General features: G+C 36.3%; 1 protein-coding gene across 2 annotated transcripts in view; it reads left to right on the forward strand.

Annotated features, from left to right (window-relative positions):
- Positions 1-10,894, forward strand: part of PTPRG (protein tyrosine phosphatase receptor type G) — a 732,636-nt gene extending 721,742 nt beyond the window's left edge. For both annotated transcript variants that reach the window (XM_082663439.1, XM_082663438.1), the window contains 2 exons: positions 8,886-9,021; positions 9,584-10,894. In XM_082663439.1, the coding sequence (XP_082519565.1) occupies positions 8,886-9,021; positions 9,584-9,730 (283 nt within the window). In that variant the 3' untranslated portion in view covers positions 9,731-10,894. The remainder of the gene's footprint in view (positions 1-8,885; positions 9,022-9,583) is intronic.
- The last annotated feature ends 6,712 nt before the right edge of the window (positions 10,895-17,606 follow it).

Here is a 17,606-nt window from a genome sequence, read left to right on the forward strand (position 1 = left end):
AAGAATGAAATTAGAACACTCCCTAACACCATACACAAAAATAAACTCCAAATGGATTAAAGACCTAAATGTAAGGCCGGATACTATAAAAATCTCTTAAAGGAAAACATAGTTAAAAAACTCTCTGACATAAATCACAGCAAGATCTTTTTTGATCCACCTCCTAGAGTAATGGAAATAAAAACAAAAATAAACACATGGGACCTAATGAAACTTCAAAGCTTTTGCACAGCAAAGGAAACCATAAGCAAAACGAAAAGACTACCCTCAGAATGGGAGAAAATATTTGCAAATTAAGCAACTGACAGTGGATTAATCTCCAAGATATACAAGCAGCTCATGCAGCTCAATATCAAAAAAACAAACAACCCAATCCAAAAATGGGCAGAAGACCCAAATAGACATTTCTCCAAAGAAGATATACAGATTGCCAACAAACACATGAAAGGATACTCAGCATCACTAATCATTAGAGAAATGCAAATCAAAACTACAATGAGGTATCACCTCACACCGGTCAGAATGGCCATCATCAGAAAGTCTACAGACAATAAGTGCTGGAGAGGGTGTGGAGAAAAGGGAACCCTCTACACTGTTGGTGGGAATGTAAATTGGTACAACCATTATGGAGAACAGTATGGAGGTTCCTTAAGAAACTAAAAATAGAGCTACCATATGATCCAGCTATCCCACTCCCAGGCATATATCCAGAGAAAACCATGGTTCGAATGGAACCATGCACCCCAGTGTTTACTGCAGCGCTGTTTACAATAGCCACGACCTGGAAGCAACCTAAACATCAACAGATGAATGGATCAAGAAGATCTGGTACATATATACAGTGGAATATACTCATCCACTAAAAAGAAGGAAATAATGCCATTTGCAGCAACGTGGATGGACCTGGAGATGACCATACTAAGTGAACTAAGTCAGAGAGAGAAAGACAAATATCGTATGATATCGCTTCTATGCAGAATCTAAAAAAAAGATACAAATTAACTTATTTACAAAACAGAAACAGACTCAGACTTTGAAAACAAACTTATAGTTACCTAAGGGTAAAGGTGAGGGGGAGGGATAAATTGGAATTAAAATATATGCATTACAATATATAAAATAGATAACCAACAAGGACTTACTGTATAGCACAGGGAACTATACCCAATATTCCGTAAGAACCTAAATAGGAAAAGAATTTGGAAAAGAACAGATACATGTATATGTATAACTGAATCACTTGATGGTACCCCTGAAACTAACACAACACTGTAAATTAACTATACTCCAATATAAAATAAAAATTAAAAATTTTTTTTTTCCAGATGGCAACACCAGAGCGTTAAACTAAGAAGTTTAGTTTATGCAGGACCCTCCTAAGTAGGAGACCCATCAAAGCACAAGGCCCAACACAGCAGCACAGGGGGCAAGCCAGGAAGCTGGCACTGGCTATAGTTAAATCCAGATCTGTTTAATCCCACTGGTTAACACTGCCTCCCACTGGTTTTCACAGTAAGCACTCCTGTCCCTTGTGTCTCCGGACTGTGTTTTGTTTTCTGTACTTTCTCATTCACTTCCAAAGTTTTAATTTCTTAAAGTCCTGTGGTTCTGTGCTGCCATTATTCCCCAGGATTAATGGATACTGAAGCTTTAGCTCTCTTTTCCTTCCTGCCGTAATGATTTTGAAGGGAAGCTTCACTTCCTTCATAGTGACAGGGTTATACCTCTGCATTGCGTTGTTGGTTATGATTTTTAAAACAACATCGTAAGAGCAAAACAACAATAATTGTAATTAGATGAAGTAGTAAAAAGTGTAATTAAGTGGCCATAAGTATTATACACACTGATGATACAAGGAACCCCAACGTGTCTTAAAATGAACATAGACAGAGCCACCTGAAAACATTACTGAATGTCGGGAACTTAAAGTACTTTCATTTCTTTGAGGCACAGACAGGGGAAGATGAAAATACATTTTAACAGCATAGCGCTAGTTAAAAAAAGAAGTATTGCTCTTAATGGGGCCCTTTGAGAAAGTGGCCAACAAACTACCAAAACCAGTGAATTTATACAGTATTCTTGTTCACCAAGTCCCTGTAATTTGAAGTGCAAATGCATGAAACTTGACAAACCTCCTTTAATCCTACTTAATTCCTAAACTTCTGAAAGAGAATGGCCTTTGATTTTTCAGTCTTTAAAGACTGATACTTTAAAGTATCTATGCATTTGATTGATTTGACCTAGTTTCTAGTCCTGTTTAAAGTCTTATTTTGTAGGTACTTCCTTTTATTTAGGTACTTATTTAAGAATGGCTAAATATAGGAAAGACAACCCAAGCAAAGGCCAGAGTAATCCCGCATGGAGTGCACAGTGCATAGTAAAATACATAATACCTGACTTTCCTATCTGAATGGCTATGGTTAGCTTGAAGGGGGAAAAAAAAATCCTAACAGTTTCACTAGAGCAGATTTAGCAGAGATTAAAGGGTTAAGTTCTTCCCCTATTGAAAAAAATGCATACAAATGATTGGGGGTGGGGTGGGGAATTCCTGGCTCTGCTAAAATGAGAAGGTAAACCCGGTTCAGTTTAGAATCTGAAGACAGACAACATGATGAACAAGAACAAAAAAATACAGTGAATCAGAGGTAATAGAGCAATCATAATTGGATTTTGAAATAATATGCTCAGAGATGTAAAGGAAGACCATATGAGATGAATTAAAAACATGTATTAAGAAACAGGAACAAATTAGAGGCTAAGAAATGGAAAAGATGAGAGATGGGCTAGTAGTACAATGGACAAAACCGCAATCAGACTCAGATATGGAAGCCAGATACAGAAGTTCTAACATCGGTCTAAGGGTGTGATCCCTGGAGAGAGAAAAAAGATGAAAGAGGAAGAAATTAATAGCTGAAAAAAAAAATGGCTGAGATTCTCAAAGAACTGAATAAAGGGATGAGTTCTTAAAATGAATTATCAGGATACAATGAACAATAACATTCAGAGAGAAGATCTGAATACCATAGTTAACAAGGCTGATCTAATAGTGACATATAAAAAGTATGTGCCCGTCGACAGATGAATGGATAAAGAAGATGTGGTACATATATACAATGGAGTATTACTCAGCTGTAAGAAAGAATGAAATAATGCCACCTGCAGCTACATGGATCAACCTAGAGATGATCATACTAAGTCAGTCGGACAGAGAAAGACAACTACCATATGATAATCACTTATGTGGAATCTAAGATATGGCACAAAAGCACCTATCTACAAAACAGAAACAAACTCACAGACACAGAGATCGGACTTGTGATTGCCAAGGGGAAGAGGGGGAAGGAGAGGGATGGACTGGGAGTTTGGGGTTGGTACATGCAAACAATTATATACAGAATGTATACACAACAAGTTCCTACTGTATAGCACAGGGAACTATATCCAGTCTCCTGGGATAAGTCATAATGGAAAAGAATATATATTTTTTAATGTATTTATATATGCGTGTAACTGAGTCACTTTGTTGTACAGCAGAGACTGGCACAACACTGTAAATCAACTAAACTTCAATAAAATAAATAGAATTTAGAAATAAACATTTCTAAAATTAAATACATAAATAAATGCATATTAAAAGTATGTACCCAAGAGAGACTTACGGAGAGACCATATAGTCTCTTCAAACACAAAATAGTTTATTTATAATTACTGATCATAAATGGAATTTTCATATATTCCATAAAACTGATATCCTACAAGGCCACGTTCATTGATTATAATGCATTAAATTAGAAACCAACAATGAAATGAGACCCCAAATTCTTATACCCAGACACTGAAGTCCTTATGGCTAGAATTAGAGATAATTGATGGTTTAAAGAGGTAATGAAAATAGAAATTACGGACTCCTAAAGCTAAGTGATAATGAAGGCACTGCATTTCAAAACCTGATAGGATATATACTCAGAGAAAACCATGTATAGCCTAAGCCTCATATATTGGAGAACAATTTTTAAATAAGCTTTCAACTTGAGAAGCCAGAAAAAGAACCAAATGAATCCACAAAAAGTACAAGGAATTAAAAGGAAAGCAAACAGTAATGAAATGGGGGCAAGGAGGAGATAGACTTCCTTGCTTAAATTTTACTAACAAAAGACACAACTTTGGAAATTGGTGAAAAAGAGAAGGCATAATTTATCATTGGGAAGAAAAAAAAATCTACCATTTATCTGTAGTTCTCAAATGTTTTAAAAATTGTTAATTTACATAGGTGTGATAAAACGTTATCTTTTAGAGTTTTATGCTAAATTATTAATGAATAAAATCCTTGGGGTTTGCTTCAAAATACATGGGGAGGAAATTGACATGAAACAACACCAGCTATGAGCTGATGATTGTTTCAGTTCAGTGATGGTGCAGTGAGGGTTACTATGCCTTGTACACATTTGATATTTTCTTTAATAAAAGGTTAAAAACAAGAAGTATTTTAAAGGAAATGAAATAAACATTTAAAACTATTTATAACTCTATACCAATAATTTTTTAAGCCTACCTAATCATAGTATAAATGCTATTTAGTGAACACAGTGTACCAGTCAGTCTCTGTTCTGAGCCATTGACATGTATCAGCTCAAATATAAGCTGTAGTCTCCCAAACTATGAGACCTTGGCCAGTTACTTCCCCTGGATGTGCCTTGTTTCTTCAACCTCAAAATGGGGGTACTAATAGTACCTGTAGTACTGGGTTATTCTGACAATTAAGTTGACACATATAAAGTATTTATAAGAGAGCCTGGCACATAGAGTTTTCAACCCGTTAAGGCCCACTAAGTTTTGACCAGTCTACATTTGAACAACAGCACACAGAGAAAACATTTAATGTAACCTTGATTAAGAAGACAAACAAGGCTAGCACCAGAATGGAACAGTATAAACCAATGTTACTTACTTGAATATGGGTACAAAGGTCTAAAAAAAGTACTGTCAAAAACCCAGTGTGTTATAGTAAAAGAATTATATACATCATGAAAAAGATTTATCCTAGGAATATAGAGCTGCTTAAATGGTACCAAAAATAGCTCTCAGTGAATTCAGAACATTATTAAAGGAATTTTTTTAAATCAATAGATATTCAAAAACATACAATAAAATAACAGCCATTCATAATCCCCTTCCCTAAAAGAAAACACTCTTAGCAAACAAAAAGTCAAAAGCATTCTTTTTAACTTGATAAATGTTACTTCTCAGAAGCCTATAGCAAATATTTTTATTTAATATTAAAAAATTAGAAGCTTTACCATTAAAGAACACAATATGACACCTCTTCACAGTGTTAGAATACAAAACTATTGTATCCTAGCCAATACAGTAAAAGCAAAAGATGTAAGAAGTATGAAAAAAAGAGACAAGTGGCATTGCTAGCAGATAAAGATGTATCCAACTTCCTAGAGAATCCACAGATTATTTATTAGAACTTAAAAAGAGTTCTGCATGGCTGGATACAAGTTCACCACGTGAAAATCAATAACTTTCCTATATATCAACTGAAACCAAACAGTACTGTCGCAAAAAGAGGCCATTCTTCGGAGTAACAGAAACTACCTAGGATTTACTCTAAAATGAAATTGGCAAAAGACTACGTAGAAAACTGTAAAATCTAATTGAAAACTGTGAAAGACCTGAATAAATGGAGAAAAGACATCGTGTTCATGAACAGAAAAACTCAAAGAGATGTTAATTTCCTCAGCTCTATCTATATATTCTGTGCAGCCTAACCAAAATCCCAACAAAACTTTTTGTGTTCCTTGACAGCCCAGTATCAATCAACATGAAACAGGATGGGATGCGGTAGAAGCGTAGAGGTATATGGAAACGAGTGTACAAGTGAAAAATGAAAATATGTATGTTTGAAGCACTAAAAGTGAAACAATAAATATAGAGGCAGTCAAGACTATTGTGCAAACTTGCTTTATCAGGTATCAAGACTAACCAAAAACCTATGGGAATTTAAACGAATGTGGGGAAATACAGTATAAAAAAACAGACAAGCAGATTAAAGGGCCAAAATAGAGAGTTCAGAAATAGGCCTGCATATATGAGAATTTAGACGATTAAAAAGGCAGCTCAAATCAATGAGGAAACATGAGACAATTCAATAAAAAATGCTGGCACAGAGGGAGCAAAGACTGCTGCCATGTCCTGCATGTCCTGCCCGCTGCAGTCTGCTGCATACAGTGGGATGTCGCTCCAGGACCTTGCTTCAGACATGTAAGCTCCCCCCATCCATTAAACCATCGGTGTCTCTGTTGCTGACTCGGGCTCTTTCTTTGGTCTTGAGGCTGGGCAAGTACAGGGCCTGCAGGCCTGTAGCGTGCAGCCCAAAACCGTACACTCAGGTAATCTGTCAGTGTAGCAGGCGTCAATCCCATACGTGGAAAGTGAAAGAGTATGTGTGAGATGGAAAAGATTCAGAAAAGGCTGAACATGTTTATGGAGCACAGAAGACTAGTTCTCTAGGTATAGTTGGATTGCCAGATATATTAGGAGGTTACTGAGTTTTGTGATTCTGTATTTAGATGAGGATCAATATTCTAATCATGTGCTTCATCTGAAGCACCCACTGAATAGGGAACAATTTTGAGTCACTGGGATTGGTGTCTTGATCAGTAGATACAGTAAGAGGTGAGACAGACTTAGGAATCATTTGTCTTAATAAATATAGGTTTAAATAAGTAAATGGGGATGAAATTAGGCTAGGCAGTAGGAATGAGGAATGTTAGGGGCTGATGGATGGAAAGTGGGGAATGGAATATTGGATTCCCATGTGGTGGGAGAGCTTGTACATGGGGAGTGATCCTGTGAATGAGCTGGAAGTAGACAATGTTGTGGTTTCTGGATGTGGTCTCTGATAATTGATTTTATAGGTCACATTCATGGTGAAAGCTAAGTGTGGTTTGTATCCCTAAAGATGACCATTTTTGTAAATGTTAGGTTGGAAAACAAAGCAAAATTTGCACTATAGTTGTGGCATTTTCTAACCATGGAATTTTGTGATATTATTCCTTCTGAAACTTGGTTCACATTATTTGTTAAATAAACCAAATCAGCACATTTTAAAATGAGTATTAATAAAGCAAATAAATATATGTTAAAAAATGCTGGCACAAGTGGTTATCCATTGGAAAAATAACTAAATTCAGACCCCTACCTTACATCAAAACAAGAATAAGATTCCAATGAATTAGACAATTACATGTAAAAAAAAAAAGTAGAAAAATATAGGAGAATATTTTTTAAATACTGGGGTAAAGAAAGCATTAACAAACAAGATTCCAAAAAAGTTAAAGATTGATAAATTTGATTATATCTAAACTACATTTCAGCATTAACAGAAGCAACCACAAACAATGCTAAGAGAAAGTAGAGACTGAAAAAACTACTTGCAACACGTACTGTAGATGATATAATACCCAATAGAAAAATGGCCGAAGTATATTAATAGGCAGTTTCAGAAGAGGAAATACAGATGGGTCAGTAAACATAGAAAGATATTCAACTCCCCTGGCAACCAAGGAAATGCAAATTAAACCAACAGTAAGATTCAAGTTTTCACACATCAGACTGGCAAAAGCCAAACTTTAAAATGATGAGGAGAAACTAGTATTCTCTGGCTGGGAGGAGTATGGACAGGTAACAACACATGGGAGAGAAATACCGCAGTGTCTTTAAAACTAAATGGGCATACCTGTGACCTAGCTCTTCTCCTCACGGTGAGGTGCTACTCTGTACTACTCTGCTATGTGCACAAGGCACAAACAAGCTAAATGTCCATCCATGGGGAAGTGAGGACATCCGGTATGCATGCAGCAGATGAAATGATGAGCCTGATCGACATGTACTGATACCCTTAAATCTAGGAAGGCTGTACCTAAATGCATAACAGTTTTTCCCTTAGACAGATTACCTCTGAAGTTGGGGTGGTGGTTAGGGAGACGTTGGCTTTATTTGCATTACAGAAGTAAAAACATCTGTACTGTTTTAATTTCATGTAAGAATAAATTTAGAAACAATATTTAATAGTTATTAACAGAACAGTGGACACAGGGCATCTAAATTCTAGTCTCATTTCTGCCACCAACCAGCAACACCTCCTTGAACAATTCATTTAATCCATCTGTTTTCTCATCATTAATATGGAAACTATGTGCCACACAGGTTCCTGTAAAAACTGAAGATGCCAACCTGGCCTGATGAAAAAGTCTGCTACCCTTCTAAGCCTTTTTTGGGCCTGTGTGTGAAGCAAAGAGAACCATATTTTTCCAAGAATTTTATAGAAGGTGCTCATACTTGGAAACTTCCACTTCAGTGCCAAAACTAATTACTAAATATGAAACTCATTTTGGAAATTCTCTGACTGCATTTTGAGCCACATATTTCCATTTTTATTCATATTCTGGAAGTTCTATTTAGCCCTTCGGGATTGTTAAAAAAAATGTTTTCCAGAGCCTTTCACCACTTTCTACTTGTCTCATAGCCTCTAGTTAAAATTCTCGTATTATCTTTCCTACTATATCACCCAGCTTGTCCCCGACATCAGATCTTCTTACAGCCCTCCCAAGTCTAATTTTGAACTTCTAACTTCATATTAGACATCAAGCTAAACATCTGGTAAGCCCGTCTTGAGAGACGTCACATTCAGAAACAAATGTCACCTTTATGCTAACCTCTAAATCTCTGCCCTCGTCCAGCATTTCACTCATTTTTGTGTTCTAGAGTAGATATCAATACAGTCTACCTAGCTTCTACGGAAATAGGTGATGGTAATTTGGTTCCAATATATTCTGTCCTTTTGTGAATCTGAAATAGCTTTTTTTTGCCTCCCCAAGGTACGGTGCAGTTTCCGCAGGAATGCTGTGTGCCCTTACCACCTTGTCCCAGCAACTGGAGAATGAAAATGCTGTGGATGTGTTCCAGGTTGCAAAAATGATCAATCTGATGAGGCCTGGAGTATTCACAGACATTGTAAGTACTTTGCTTATTTGTGAAACTTGTACATCATTTGAAACTCAGCCTCACCCTTTAGAACAGTGGTTCTGATGGGGGGTGACTTTTCCCCCCAGGGAGTGTTGGGCAATGTCTGGAGACCTTTTTTGGTTGTCACAGCTGGAGATGGGGTTAAGTGAGTAGGGCCCAGGGATGCTGCTAAACATCCTGCAGTGCCTAAGACAGCCCTCCACATGGACCTGGCCCACGTGTCCAAAGGGCTGAGGTTGAGAGACTCTGCTTTCTAGAATATAGTATCCTCTGATTGTAAAATATGGATATCCTGTTATCTTAGTGGACTTTCAACACCGAGAATTCATTCCAAGGTAACAGGGATCAAAAGGACATGAAGAAGGTGTAGGTCTTGATTATAAAGGATTCAAGAGATTACTTTTTAAGTGTCTGAACTAGCAGAGACATAATTCCTGTTTCTCTAGTATATTTTTCACATTTACATTTTTAGTCAGTATTTCCACCTGAGATGAAATAAATGATTGAGCTGCTCTTTGGCTCAAAAAACTGTCTCCCTCTTGTTTTCCAGGAACAATACCAGTTTGTCTACAAAGCAATGCTCAGCTTGGTCAGCACTAAAGAAAATGGAAATGGTCCCATGACAGTGGACAAAAATGGTGCTGTTCTCATGGCAGATGAATCGGACCCTGCCGAGAGCATGGAATCTCTAGTGTGAGCAGAATCCTGAAAGGGCGCTTAATTTGTAAAACTTCTGAAGACTGAGAACTTTTTTGAGGCCTTTTTTTGCCAGACTCTACGTTATACAATAACCTGGTTACTTTTCTACACTGATAAAAAGTTTTGATATTTATTTTTTGCCATTTTATGTCTTAATGGTATCCTACTGAGCATTTGCACCTCTGTTCATTTCACACAGTGAAACGCGGTTTTACCTAGTTTGCACTATCTGATCAGTGTTACTGCCTATAATACTAAAGCAAACCCTGATGTGACATTCCGTGACAGCACACATGCTACTTTTTAATTCAGTACAGTGAAGGTCTTTGTTATGACAGTGAATCTTGGTTTTTTTAATTATTATTATTGTTGTTGCTAAAGCAGTTGCATTCTACTAGCAGGCAATGCTGTACTTTTCCTCAGTTCTCCTCTTCTGTTTTTTCAAGGCACTGTTCGATACTGTATGCCTTCTGCAGTTTAATGGAGTGGATGAGCACTGTTTTCTTTTAAAGACTAGCTGGTGTGGGGAAGCTACTCTGAAGGTCTATCAAACCTCATGGCCTTGAAACAGTTTCATTTATGATGGTGAAGATAGCCATTAAGAAATTAGAAGGTTTGAGTTGTTTCATGTGAACATCACTTATTAGTTACAAAGTTATATTCATAGCTTAAAAAGAAGGCCCAATTGTGTCAAAATAAAAGATATCTCTGTATTACAGTTTTCACAGTAGCTATGTGGACAGTGTCTGTTGTTTCCATTTTGACTCTCTGAAATAGCTACACCCCAAAATCAGGGCCATCTTTTACCAAAGAGAGATGGCAATATTTTATATAACTCCAGTTATGAATCCCTTTAGTGAATCTCCATTAATGCTTCATGGTTTATAAAAGCATACCTCATGGCAGGTGGAATAATGAAAATCTTTGCAGGTGTGTAATTTTGAAACTAGTCCTCTAAAATATTCCTATTACTCCTATAGCAATCTAATAAAAAACTACCTATATAGCTAACATTCTTACATTCTTTTCTTTCCTTTTTTTTGCCAAATGTTTCATGATAAATCTCATAACTACATGCATTCTTCTACTTAGGATTAAACTGAAAATACTGTATTAGCAGAAGTCTTTGGGACTATCTAGATTCCCACACATGGATAAACCTGATTTGGAGAGAGAAAATTAGAATCTGGAGTGAAAGGTGATAGTGACATTTTCAAACAGTTTTTAAAAATAGGAGACAGCTTTGTATGCTTTTGTGTAGTTTAGCCTCAAGAACAGATAAAAAGAGACTGCTCATCATGACACAGAGCCCAAGGAAGTAGTTTCTTGGAGCCATATTCACCCTGCTGTACATCATGGGAAAATTAGGAGCATTAATAAGAAATTTCAGTTCAGTTATTTAGAAAAATAGGCTACTTACTGAGATCTGTTTCTTCGACTGCACATTTGCTCTTGAGGGATGGCTTCTGTCAGAAGTGAAACCATCACCAGAACTGGGCCTATTAAGAAGAAAAGGGTTTTGGTTATTTTTTATGTCAATAAACTTCAACCAAAAGTCCATACTGGCTATTATCATACCATCTGGATAGGCATTAAAACATTCATGATAATCAGCCTTGAGATTCTGTTTATCTTGAGTTGGGTTTCTATGAAGTTTGTCAGAGTGGACCTGAAGGAGCAAAGCTACTAAGGAGAGAGAGGCTACAGGACTAGCCCAGGATTTCTAAGACATAGGCCAGGTCAACGGAGTTTTCGTGAACTACATAACTTGCCAGGGTTCATCTCGTCTTTTCATCACATAGATTCAGCCACACAGAACAGTCCACTGTTCACGAACTGTGTGGGCTAGGTTGAGAAAAGATGTACAAGTGAGCCAAGTTTGCTAAGCTGCGTGTGCTAGAGGACACAGACACCTTTACCGCCCCTCTGCTCCCATCAGAGGTGACACAAGGAAGCTCTGCCTAACACTTAAGAAAAAAAGCTTTAACACAGGAACACTACAGTTGCCGGCTGGCTGAGAGAAATCAGTAAGGGAAAGGTTTCACATCATGGCAAAAGCTGGATCATTTTACTCAATTAAGTAGGTTCCTCTAGTTGTACAGAGTATTGATATGAGCTAATTCTTCTCAGTAGATAGTACAGTGAACTTGACTTTCAGAAGTAACATTCAAGTTGGGGTTCATGGTCCCACTGTCATTTTTTCTTAACAAAAGTAAACACTGGTTACAAGACACATGGCAAGTATTCCCTTCTGTGCTATTACAGAGGGCTCAGTTCATGGAATGCATACCCTCCAATTCTGTGACCATCTCTTCCAGGGGTATCAGAATCATGATAAAAGAGAGAGAGCTAGTAAATACAATAGAAACATTACAAGGATGGCTTAGAAGTTCTCTGTGAGCAATTGTGTGTCTGTAGCGGTCTTGAACCAAAGTCTACAAATCCCGACACACTGAACTATAAGCAATTGCTATTTGCCCATCTTGCCAAAGTGGTCCAAACACACTTCACTGAGGATAGTTATATTCAGCCGTTCCTCACTTTGACCATGGAGTGTATCCTCACTATTATTCTTCATCTGTTATTGGCAAATATATGCTTGCGTCTTTCCAGAGGCAAAGATGGTGTTCTCTTTGAGACATAATAAGCACATCGCTTAACTACATAGCAAGGTTATTACCACTTGCACTCAGGAGGAAAGGAAATAGCTATTGCAAATTAATCTGTGCTATGTTATAAAAGTAAGCTTTTGGGAGTGTATGAATTTAGCTCTAGGTAAGCAGAATGCACACATCATTCAAAACTGAATTGCAAAGATCAGAACAAGTGGCCATGCTGGACATCAGAAAAAACACACCTTATTGCCATCAAGAGAACTCGTTCCTTCATCTAAAAGCCACAATATCATCTTTCATATTTAAAAAAAAAAGTTTCCTTCTGAAATTCAAGATGATTAAAATTAGGTGGATTGGTTTTCCTAATTTTTATGTCTTGGTGCTTTTAGAGTCTATTTCGAGTTGAAAAGTCCAGCAAGGTCAGAGAGGGTTATGGCATTTAAGGTCTGGCTGTTGCAGTTTTTAGCCCAGAGTGACATACTGAAATCAGCAAATAACCTTAATTACTTTATAATGACACAGCACAACTGCCTTGTTATGAATTTTTTCTTAAATGCATATACACTGTATTTAAAAATTAAAATATAGATACCAATTTACCAAAGATACATACTACTAATTCTAAGCAAAAAATTAAAAAAAGAAACCCAAACTCATCATAATTTAAGAAATAATAATCAAAATGTAGTTTGTCTTAAGAATTTAGCAGGTATACTGGAAAATGCATTTTCAACTGCTATGTCCTAAAGTTTATGTTCAAATGGTGCCAGTGAATTTTTATATGAAGGGAAAATGCCTGCTTTTTTTTTTCAACAGCTGTAATTTCACTTACCCCTTTGCGCTTGCCCTTAGTTGCCACTTAACATACAATATTGGCTTTACTTATCTCTAGAAAGAAGGCATGCTACAAATAGGAAGGAATTGTAATAATATTTGGCCTCTACTTTGTCTTAGCTGTTAAACTGTTTTTAGTATTTTTGTTAAATATTTGCAAAGGGAAGCATTTTCTACAGAGGATAATTAATTTCAAGAAAAATATCTTGAGTTTTAAGAAATAAACATCTCCAGAAAAGGAGACAGCCGATTTTATAAAATGTCGCAACTCTCCAACATTTGGGGTAGTGACTCCTTTTTTGTTAGGACATTTGAAACTAGAAAGCAGCCATTGTTTCTAAAAAAAAAAAAATTCAGCCTTCATGTTGATTCATGTCTCTTTCACTTCATTTTGAAATAGCTAAAATCATTAAAACTGTAAATATTTTGTTGCTTGGATAAGCATCTTCTGAGAACTTTGTATCTATGGTATATAATCATAGAATTTTATATTTTCATATAAAGCTAATTTTTTTCTAGTTTCAACTCTGTCATAGTTTTTTTGTTTTTTTTTTTCCTTTGTGGTGGATAATGTGAATTCAACTTTCTGTGTATTGAAGTAGCAAGAACCATCTTTGCATTCCAAAAGAATCCAACATGTGTTATTTCTTTGAGGAAGTGATTGTGAAAGTTGGGTTTTCTTTTTTAATTTCATTGACCATTTGTGCAATAGGAATTAGACATAATTAGTCACTGAATACAGTCGTTGCATTGACCCATTTGGAAAAAGTGGTTTTTTTGGTTTTTTGGTTTTTTAATTTGTTCGGGGGGTTTTGTAACCTGAAATTTTTCCCTTTTTTCTTCTGTTTAAAACTATATCAAATCATTCTATTATAGTGTTATTTAATATGTAAATTGTATTGCTATACATAAAATAAAGTATGGTTTTTGATGTATTCATTAGTGCTGAGCATTTCTATGAAAATATCTATATCCAATAAAATCAGATTACTCATTTCTCTTAATAGATCACATTTATACCCACAGACCCTTGGTCTTCGTTTTCATGGTAGTAAAATGATTATTAGGAGCCATTTTACATAGGCAGAAAACCAGAAGTGTCTTTTCTAAGTTCCTCCTGCTTTAAAGAGTAAACAGTGACAACACTGTAACTGCACATTGAGTCAAACTTTATTTGCTTTATCAGTCTGCTGCTAAGTTATAAGTAGAATTATTATTTTCTCCAGTGTATCAACTAGATTTGTAGCAAGTTCTCCCTCTTAATTTTTACTGTGTAGGATGAAGGATATCTCTTGGCAAGACTTTGGGAGAATCTATGAAATACATATATAGGATTGCTACGATTGCTTCTACTTATGAGGAATTTTGCCATTTCCAAACAGGAGTCCCAAACTTGGCAGCTTGGGGCCACCCTTATCTCTGAACTTTTAGAGGCCGCACATCAGGAATTCAGCTCTCATTATCAGGGCTCCAATTTTTCTTTCCACAAAGATAAAGAACTGATAGTTCATTCTCCATAACTAACTGGGAATTTAAGAAACAGTGTATTAAACTTTTCCAGTGGTATCTAGAAGAAAGACCAACTCACCACAAAAGAATGAATCTCTCTAATTACATAACACTAGTCTTCCTCACATTACACCCATGGGGACTCAATACTCTGTATCACAGAGTACACAAGAGGTCACAAATTGATCATATCCACTCTACAGATACATTTAGGCCATAATTTTAAAAAGTCTTCTTAGTTGCCAACATGTCAAAAAACAAAAAACTTTTTCGTTAAGATTCAGATTTCAAGCTTTTTTCAAAAATTTTGGTGGTGTTACACCACCAGGCTCCTGTTCTCACATGGGTGCAACAAGCTGGAGAGCAGTAGCTGTTGACCCTTTTAGGTGATGCATGTACTCTCCAATTCACCAGAGTCTACATCTGTCCCATTACATTATGTCTGCCCATCGTCAGTCTAACTTGCCTGGATCCTACGAGCAGTTGCATACAAATTTTAAGACTGTCTACCATCTCAGGCTGCTAAACCATCAACCAAAAGCAGCAGTAAAAGTATTTATACTCATCTTCCATCATTAAAATACTAGGAAGCCAGCATAGGGTAAAGGGGGATTCTAAGAAACAGGACTTATGACTGTTCAAAATAATTAACAAGTCAGTTCTCTACTCCATGGCTTTTACTGTCCAGGATATAACTCTAGACAAGGAAACCCCATTTCTGCTACCACGAATGGGGCAAAGAAACAAGGGTGCAAAAGCCACTGGTCCAAAACCCCATTTTCTAACAGTTAATTTAGACTGTTGAGAACATTAAGATTTAGAAACAAGTCACTACTAACCATGCCTGGATTCGGAGACAGGATTAAAAACACTGGTTTTATATTTCTGCCTGCGTTGGTGAAACAGCATAAAGGAACTAGAAAACGATAGGAACTAGAAGTTGGGAACCAACAAGGTAAAATTGGCTTTTGTGATCATGAAGTTTGGCAGCGAAGATAGACCCGCAGTTTATGTGAATCTAACAATTATGTTGCTCAAAAATTGAAAAATAGGAAGTTAACTTTATGTGATTTGTGGTCATTTGAAATCATTTGACTTTTATAGATACTGGCCTATTATCACCAACTTAGAAAAACTTGACTCAAGGCACCACTATCATCTCACTTTGGTGCTTCACTCTGACTATAAAACTTCTTGAAAGAGTTGTCTATACTCACAAGATCCATTTCTGTCTTCCATTCTCTCCACCTGTTTAACTTGGGGTTCCATCATCATCATCCCACAGCTCTTATCAAGTTCTCCAAATACCTTGTTCTTTAACCTCAACTCCACTAATTTGTCAGCAATTGACCACACCACTTTCTTCTTTCAGGAGTCAACAAATATTTACATAGCAACCACTAGGTACCAGGAAGTGTTCTAGGTGCTAGGGATAAGTAAAGTCGTTCACAAAATAAAGTCCTTGACCTCATGGAACTTACAGTTGATAGACAACAGATACATAAGCAATATTTAATACAATGTCAGGTAAAAGGGCAAAGAAGAAAACTAAATCGGAGAGGGGGACAGAGAGTAACGGGAGGATGATAGATAAAGTGGTCAAGCCTATCTACTGAGCAAAAATACAAAGTTTAAACATTGAAACATCTCTTTTTCCCTATGATTTTCCTTTTAATGTTTCTCTTACCTCATTGGTAAAGAAGGTTCTGAGAACTACCTGGGGTCTGAGAAATGTGGCTCCTTTAGGTACTTTTGGAGAGTGAAAATTACTCAGGGTTTAAAGGTAGGATTTTTTTTCTCCTTCCTCATTATCTGTTATTTTTCAAGTCTCCATTGTTGGATTCACTTCATATTTTCAGCCTCTAAATGCTGGCCTGCCCCAGGCGTCTGTTAAAGTAGCCCTTTTTTGCCATTTATAGCCCTGCTCCCAAATAATTCCATCCAATCCACGGAATTAAATGCTTCCTATATGCCAATAACTACCAAGGTATATCTCTAATCCCAGCCAATACCCATGACTCCAGATTAATATCCAACTGATTATTTAACATCTTCATTTGTACATCTAATAATGATCCTAAATTTAACATGACAAAAGCACAACTCTGATTTCCCCCTAAACTGCTCCTTCCCCACGGTTCTACCATCTAAGTATCAATAAACAGCAGTAGCATCTACTCAGGTAATCATGCTAAAAACTAGTTATCGGGATCTCTATATTTCCTGCCATTTAGTAAGAAACAATCCAATTCTAAACATAGAAAAAATAGCTGAACAGACACTTCATTAAAGAAGATACACAGATGGCAAGTGAACACATAAAAAGATGCTTCATATTATTAGTCATCAAGTAAATATAAAATAAAACCACAATGTAATACACTTATTAGATTCACTGAACTTGAAGAAAGGTTAATAGATGTGACCCAAAATGAAATGCAAACAGAAAAAGCAAACAAAAACACCACAGAGAATCCAAGTACTGTGGGCAATACCAAACAATATAAATACATATAATTGAAATTCCAAAAGGAGAAGGGAGGAAGAGGCTGGAAAAATATTTTAGGAAATAATGGACTAGATTTTCCAATATTCATGACACCAAATAACAGATTCAAACGGCTTAGAGAACACCAAGCAGGATGAATTAAATTTAAAAAAATCACACCTAGGCATATCATATTCAAATTGCTGAAAACCAAAGTTAAAGAACAACAACAACACACACATTACTTAAAAGGAAGGAAGGAAAGAATTACAGCAGAATTCATGTTAGAAACCATGCAAATCATAAGACAAGAGAGTGACAAATGTGAAGTGTTGAGGAAAAAAAAACCTGTCAACCCAGAATTCTATATCCAGTAAATAGGTTACTCTTCCAAAATGATTTAAGTAAAGGGGTAAAACATATTTTCT

The sequence above is a fragment of the Grampus griseus genome (assembly GCF_964374135.1).
Source record: "Grampus griseus genome assembly, chromosome: 10".
NCBI classification, from domain to species: Eukaryota; Metazoa; Chordata; class Mammalia; order Artiodactyla; family Delphinidae; genus Grampus; species Grampus griseus.